Source organism: Ipomoea nil, unplaced genomic scaffold (genome assembly GCF_001879475.1).
Source record: "Ipomoea nil cultivar Tokyo-kokei standard unplaced genomic scaffold, Asagao_1.1 scaffold1043, whole genome shotgun sequence".
NCBI lineage: Eukaryota > Viridiplantae > Streptophyta > Magnoliopsida > Solanales > Convolvulaceae > Ipomoea > Ipomoea nil.
This window is the reverse complement of record NW_017617471.1, coordinates 12,450,491-12,457,799: the sequence shown is the minus strand read 5'-3', so window position 1 is coordinate 12,457,799 and position 7,309 is coordinate 12,450,491. Positions and strand designations below refer to the sequence as shown.

General features: G+C 35.5%; 1 protein-coding gene across 3 annotated transcripts; it reads right to left on the bottom strand.

The window, feature by feature from the left end:
* Nucleotides 1–279: 279 nt before the first annotated feature.
* Nucleotides 280–5,942, bottom strand: LOC109182286. Of its 3 annotated transcripts, XM_019332416.1 has the most exons (7): nucleotides 5,672–5,942; nucleotides 4,876–5,022; nucleotides 4,713–4,771; nucleotides 2,813–4,576; nucleotides 2,207–2,363; nucleotides 1,055–1,191; nucleotides 280–1,018 (listed from the first exon to the last, which is right to left on the bottom strand). In XM_019332416.1, exons 2-7 carry the CDS (start codon nucleotides 4,976–4,978, stop codon nucleotides 524–526), a joined length of 2,715 nt encoding a protein of 904 aa, XP_019187961.1. In that variant the 5' UTR covers nucleotides 4,979–5,022; nucleotides 5,672–5,942; the 3' UTR covers nucleotides 280–523. The 3 variants fall into 3 exon arrangements, with proteins under 3 accessions (XP_019187961.1, XP_019187960.1, XP_019187959.1); XM_019332415.1 differs by having other exon boundaries at nucleotides 280–1,191; nucleotides 5,658–5,942; XM_019332414.1 differs by having other exon boundaries at nucleotides 280–1,191.
* Nucleotides 5,943–7,309: the final 1,367 nt, after the last annotated feature.

Below are 7,309 nucleotides of genomic sequence, written 5' to 3'. Positions count from 1 at the left end.
GTAGTATAAAATTTTTATTAAATTTAAATGTAATATTAATAATTAAAGTTACGAATTGAGTATTACCCATACCCTTAAAATCTCCACAGAGGTAAAAATGAGATAGAAATTTCATTACCCACGAAAGTGCAGGTGCAAGAATGGGTTGGGAATGCAGGTGCGGAGGCACGCCCCATTTCCATTCCTACCCTGAAATGACTGCAATTTGGTTTTAAAAATTTTGGTCCATATAATATTTACTTATAACTTATAAACATACAAGCAATTATTAATAATATATAGGTGAAACTGAAGGTAACATTTAAGCAACCTCATCTTCTTTAATCACAGTAACCTGATTCAATCTGGAAGTTAAAATGAAGAAATTATATAAACACAGGCACAAGAGTTCCTAACGCTATGAATTTCCACCATCGCCTTGTTATTTTGCAAGGGAGGCTCGGTTAAGAGAGAAAGAATACTGTTAACCAGAGCTATATATATATTATGTGGTAATCAAGTTGAAGCTTTTTAAGAGGGGACCTCAAGACAGCATGATATCATAGACCAATTCTTCAACCAATGATGTTAGAATCTCCTTCTCAACCTCCATACCTCCTTCAAGTTCCTCTGTCCCAAAATCGGTCCATTTCCCATGTTGGGTACTCATGTCCTTGTCCACGAGCTCGTCCACCATCAAATCTTCCATGCTGGTCCACCCCGATATCTCTCTGTACATTTCTTTTGCCAGCCACTCCTTCCGTTGTACCAGCGTGGTCCATCTTGCCCAAGTATGGAAACTCCCACGAATGGACTGCTCGTGTCTGAATTCCAACTGCTCTACCACACAATCAAACAGCAGTCTTCGCCTACCCTTCAAGGCTTCTACGTATTTGTTTGATCCAACCTTCTGCATCTCTAACCGGTCAAAGAGATCTGCTGATATGATCCCGTGGGCCTCACTTGGAACAGACTCCTTCATCATCAAATCTGCATTTCTGAGAATATCCTTGATATATTCCAATTCCCAATAGGTTGAACCCTTAACATCTGCACAAATGAATGCAACTGCTGACTCCTTCCTATTTCTGCTGCTACCTATAGATACTGAGGAAGCAGAGTCTAATAATTCCATATCATCTTCGACAGTAAGTGCTATCGAAGAACTCCAACTCCTAACTTCATGAGATCCAGCAACATGATTCTTGGTGCCTGAAACCATATTATATCTTCAATTTGAACTTAATTTCTTTTGAAAGAACCACACAAGGGATAATTACTTACAATCTAGCTTCAATTCATAAGGTGATGATTTAAATGATTTGAGAAAACCAGAACAGGTACGCTGTCAACCAATTTGTTGAACTTAAAGAATGCAAGTGGTTGTAGTTAAGAGGTCTTTGGTCCAAATACACACACATATATACATAACATGCATGCATACATACATATGTGAGGAGAATCAGTGTTGAACCTAAGGCCAACCTAGAGTCATAGCTTCATAGGCTTATACCATTAAAATGTCTCAAAACAGTCATGATATTCCTCTAATAAATTTTACATAAAAATATTAATTTTTCAGAACCTAGATAAAGATGTGAAAGCAGACTTAAAATAAAAGTATTTTATTATTGTAAATATAGAACTAAAAAATTGAAAGAAAATTGTCTCACCCATTTAAACAACGTTCTTGGATTTTTCCTCTTTTTAATCATTATTTTCTTGGGCAATCTTTTACCAGTTAAAAGTACAGATAAAAGCACAAATAAAATATCCACAATATCTAATAGATCCTATTGGTGCAGGACAAAATGGGGTGGGAGAGGAAGTAAATTGCAATAAAGAACTAAAAGAAGACACTGTTGCTGCAGTACTTGGTATTGTTTGCGACAGTACCTCATAATTATTTTAGGTCTTCCTCCAATTCCTCTGTACTTTCTAATTTTTTAAGGCCTTAATATCCTTGAATATTCCAAATAATTTGGGTCTTATTACAATTATTTTCTAAATGTTAAGGACCTTAATATCGTCATTTCCATTAGTTAAGAGATTCAGGATTTATCAGCAAAATTTATAAATGCTTTCTTTTGGATATGGACTCGTACATAAACCACCCTGAGAAAGCATATTCAAGATTCATTCCCAAATTTTAAATTGTAGTCTAATAGAAGGCACAGATTATAAAGCCATTATTCATTTATACATGAGAATTAGGTCAGTAACTTACCATCGCCAAAAAAGCTTTCATTGCTGTCTGACAAAGTGCAGCTTTCTGCTGAGAAAGAAGGCTCCAGACTTGAGGCTGGGCTAGGATATTGAAAACTAAATTCTCTTCCATTTCCATTATAGATACCATTGCTATCCTCTTCTATATCTTCTGATTGCTGAAAAAGAGCAGCAAAAGTCAACAGTTGACTGAGATTAAACAAATGCATATACCATATGGCTTCAAATAAGAATAAAAAGAACTACTAAATAGAAGCAATATCAGAACATAATTGGTTAACAGAATACTTTTTAATGTGGTATGGCTTCAAATAACAACAAAAAAACAACTAATTGGAAGCAATATCAGCACATAATAAGTTAACACAATACTTTTTCATGTGGGGTTGGGGTGGGGGTGAGTGAAGGGAAATGAATAAATTTCGATAAGACAGAAAACATATTTACCAATCCGTTTTGAAAGAAAGCAAGAAGCTCTGATTTGACAGGATCAATAGCTCTAATGCATGCAAAAATTTATTGATCACTAGGTATTTCTAGTAATCCATTACTTTCTTTTAATCCAAAGTCATTTTCTTGAACCATGGGTAGAAATGATTAAAAATACCTGCCACTTCTTTGTTGTTTTTGGTTGAAGAACACCAAGTGGAGAAGAAACAGAGTCACATTTGATGTTTGTTTTCTCTCTAATCAGATTGGGTTGAGACCTGTTATGTTCTGTAGATACAATTCCATGACTATCAAGACTGTGTGCAGAGTTTTGTAAGGTGTTGGCAGAACTAGAAATAGATCCATTTTCACTCAGGTATTGACCGGATGACTCAACCATAGAGGTTAACTCCTTCAGTTTTTCATCTAATAGAACACCCAAAGCATCACCACCAATTACATTCAAACCTAATGGTGGTGTGATGGATGATTTTGGAAAGGACTGATTGTCACAAGAATCAGAAATGAGAGACAAAATGTTCTTCTTTTCCATAATTTGGCTTGAAGATGTGGATCCCGCCACTGTTTTCTTAATGGGAGATGTGAATGTAAATGAAATAACATCCATACCATTTTTCCTCTCAACTCCATCCCAGTTGGTACATCCTTCAATTGTGACATTGCATTTTACTGACTTGTCATCTTTGCTCTTCAATATGCTGCTGGGAACAATTCCATCAGAGTGAATATCCCCATTGACTAGCTGTTCCTTTCTGCAAAGTGTCTTTGATCTAGAAGTAGATGGTTCCTTTCCAATATCAGTTGCCATAGATCTTGCAGCTCCAGAACTGTTTCTGTTTACGACAGTATTTTTTACAGTCTTACTGGGCCTAGATATGTCATTTGTGGAAGAAGATTTCCTCTCTTTTGGGTAAGAGACTGAAGATTTTGTGCTTTCCCCATCTTTATTAGATGAACTGTTCTGCTTCTGGTTATTCTGCCTTAGCACATTGGAGGTCTTGCTGGATGCTCTTTTTTCCACACTTCTTTGTATATTTGACCTATTCCTACCAGATTTGCCCTCTGTGTATTCCTTTGAAGTTACAGAAGTTTTATTACCAGTTGGAGCTGATCCCTCCCTTTTCTGAATATTGGTCTTCGCCTGAACTGCAAGTGAAACTGATTTCTCCTTACCCTTACTGTGAGAAACATCTCGCCTTGGTACCTCGGCAGCCCAGTGTGGGTGTGTCTCTTCTGGCTGACCCTGGACCTTCTCAGTAGGTTGTCTTCTCAGAGGTTTAACAGAATTGTGGTCTCTGATTCTTTGAGATGCTTCGAGAACCTTGGATGATTTCTGAGCAGCCTCCATTTTCTCTCTTAGGTCACGTATTCTCAAAGGAACAGAAGAAGAGCTGCAATGTTGCATCTTGTTCTTGATTGTTGATTTAGGACTTTGCTGAATTATTCTGGCAGCAGCCTCCATTATATATTCTGCATTCTTAGGGGGAATAAACCCAGGACTTTTAATAGGAGATAACATCCTATGTTGGGTAACTGAAATAGGCTTAGCTGATTTTGGAGGCAATACTTCAGTTTGAAACCTCTCAATTGGGAGGTTTTGCACCTTTTGCAGCCTCATTTCAACAGGATTCATGCTAAATCCATCCAATTTATTCCGCACATTTTCATAGACTACCGTGTGATGTCCATTTCCAAAGTCACTGGTTGCTCTTGGGTAATGAGAATCTCTATACGAGTGAGAGTATGGGGGCGGGGCTTGATACAGTTCTGAAACTTGTGAAGTCGGCAAAGAATCCAATCCCATAAGGCGTGCAACAACCCCAGGTGGCCGTTGCCCATAATTTTCATCACTACTGACTGACAGAGCAGAGTGATAATCATAATTCTGTTTGGCATCTAAGCCAAATACATAATCATGTGCCTTCAAGAAAATAAACAGCAGCGATGAACAATAAGTACGTAATCACAGGAACAAACTATATAGTTCAATTACTTAAGAATACACACACACACACACACACATATATATATATATATAGAGAGAGAGAGAGAGCCACCTTCTGAAATTGTGACAGGGCCGGTCCATTGATATATTCTTTCCCCTGTTTAGAACTTTCTGTAACAAAAGTATCGCAAAAGTAACACTATATTCAGCACTATGCATCAGAAGCAAAAGAGAGTGTGCTAGTTTAGATATTGCAAAGGGAGGAAAGGACTTGCCAGGTGCTTCAGACTTGTTAGAGAAAAGCTTCTTTCGAGATTTAATATTCCAATCAAACAACTGCAGAAAGCCTCCCTTCAAACTTCGCTTTTCAACCTCCATTCGTTCATTCAGTTCCTCAAACACCAGATCAAATCAAGTACATTCTGCAATAAGCATTCACATTCAGTTACCAATCTCAAGTACTTTAGACACTATTAATATCCACATAAAATAGAGCTCTTTTTTTTTTTTTTTTTTTTTTTTTTTTTTTTTTTTTTTGTAAAATGAGAATTCCAATAAAAATCCATTACTGTGGAATGTGGATGTATGGTCCTGCCTCTCTTTTTGAGAAGAAGAAAGAAAGGAAGAGGAAAAAGACAAAAAGTTACGGACTTTGAATTCAAATCACAAAAAACTCAAATGTAAGAACGAGCATTTTCCATAATTAACCAAAACCACTACTTAGAGGAAAAAATTAAATTAAATTAATGCACATTCCATATACAGATGCGCACATAATTATTAGGAGTAAAATGAGAAGCATCAAATGAAGAGAAACGAGCTAAGAAAGGGATTATAATGGGGGGTCAAAAAAGGCCACTACTTCTAATTCAAGAAGTTCAAAGAAATAACGGGGCAAGAGCATTCTCCAAAAGTAACAAAACACAACACTTGAAAATCGAGAGAGACAAGTAAATCACGACGCATTTCAGATACAGCCGTGTATAGACCACGATTTGTGCAGAATTAGAGTGACGAAATTTGAAGAAACAGAAAAATGTTTAAAATGAGGTCTTACTAAATCGGGATTACCATGCCAGATTTCATCTTCAAACCCTCATATGGTTCAGCTCCATTATCCACAGCAGAACAAGAGGTAGAGAATGAAGAGAAGCTAAGATCTGATTGAACGGTTAGGGTTTCGAATTCTTCCGGTCAATGTGGGAGAGAGAGAGAGAGAAAGAGAAAGAGAAACCCAAACACATGAGAAAGTGTGCTTTCTTTTTTGAGGAATAGAGAGACTGAGAGAGAGAGATTTGAATAGAGAGAGAGAGAGAGAGAGAGAGAGAGAGAGAAGTGTAATGTGGCAGTGAAGAGACGACGACGTCGACGCTCAATTTCACCGTTACATTAAAACAATTACTCTTTTAACTATTTTTCAAAAAAAATAATAAATTTACTCTTTAACTATTTAAGTTTTAACCGTTAAGTACACCAGTTAATTAGAATTTTATGGATAATTATACAAATGATAATAATAGGATTATAGGAGTCATATTATGAGAAATGCTATTTCACAAAATTTAAAGGTTTTAATATAATTCTTATTCTTATGTTTAATTTGGTATAATTGTCATAAAATATAAATACTTGTACTATTTTTATCACATTTTAAAAATTTGAATATAATTTATACAAAATATAAATGTTTGAATTTTACTGCCTATAAACCCGATATATTTTTTTTGAAAGCCTATAAACCCGATATATATTTATGCATGACATTAAAATAAATTTCGTCATATCATTTACATCAAATAATATAAATTAATTCAAGGATGCAAGTATTGTGAAATAAACTCAAAGTTTGAGATAATTACCAATTTATCATTGTATTTTTTCCTTGCTTTGAAATCGTTGGTCTATCTACATCAATGCCCCAATGGATATACTGAGTTACTCCGTATTAGTGGAGCGTTATGTTGTGCATGGTGCATACGGATGCAAAAAAAAAAGACGTTATTTTGACGTCTAACTTACAAAAAATTCAGAATTACATAACTACACATCCATAATTTCACTACACTTCCAGAATTGCATAACTACACTTCCAGAATTGCATAATTATAATTCCAGAATTTCATAACTACACATCCATAACTTCATACTACACTTTCAGAATTGCATAACTACACTTCCAGAATTTCATAACTAAAAAATCCAAAATGAATGAACTAAAAATGAATAACATAATGTTGTTGCTGGGAATCAAAACTGATTTTTTTTGTTAAGTAGGACGCACGTTTTATGCAAAATGACGTCATTTTTGCATCCGTATGCACCATGCAGGGTGCATACGGATGCACATCATAATTTGCCCGTATTAGTTTTCTCATGAGTTAATAATCAAAAAGATCCTTTGACTATAGTGAAATTACCAATTTAGTTTTTGACTATTTTTTTTTATCAATTAAGTTCTTCAATTTTAAAAATCTTAACCAATTTGGTCCTCTGTTTATTTTTTCGTTAGACATCTATTAACTCGGAACCAAATTGGTAATTTCGTTATAGTCAAGGGATCATTTCAATAAATAACTTTTCAGAAAAAATGGAGCATGTGATGACTGAAATGGTCCCTTGACTATAGCAAAATTACTAATTTGGTCCCGAGTTAACGGATGTCTAAGGAAAACAAACGGATAGGGATGGCAATGTGCCCCGTCCCCGTTG

Coding starts and splice junctions, on each gene's coding strand:
- LOC109182286 (XM_019332415.1), bottom strand. CDS start 4,978: ATGGAGGTTGAAAAGCGAAGTTTGAAGGGAGGCTTTCTGCAGTTGTTT. Junction 4,772..4,875: donor TAACAAGTCTGAAGCACCTG/GCAAGTCCTTTC, acceptor CTTTTGTTACAG/AAAGTTCTAAACAGGGGAAA. Junction 1,192..2,206: donor TGAAAGCTTTTTTGGCGATG/GTAAGTTACTGA, acceptor ATATGGTTTCAG/GCACCAAGAATCATGTTGCT.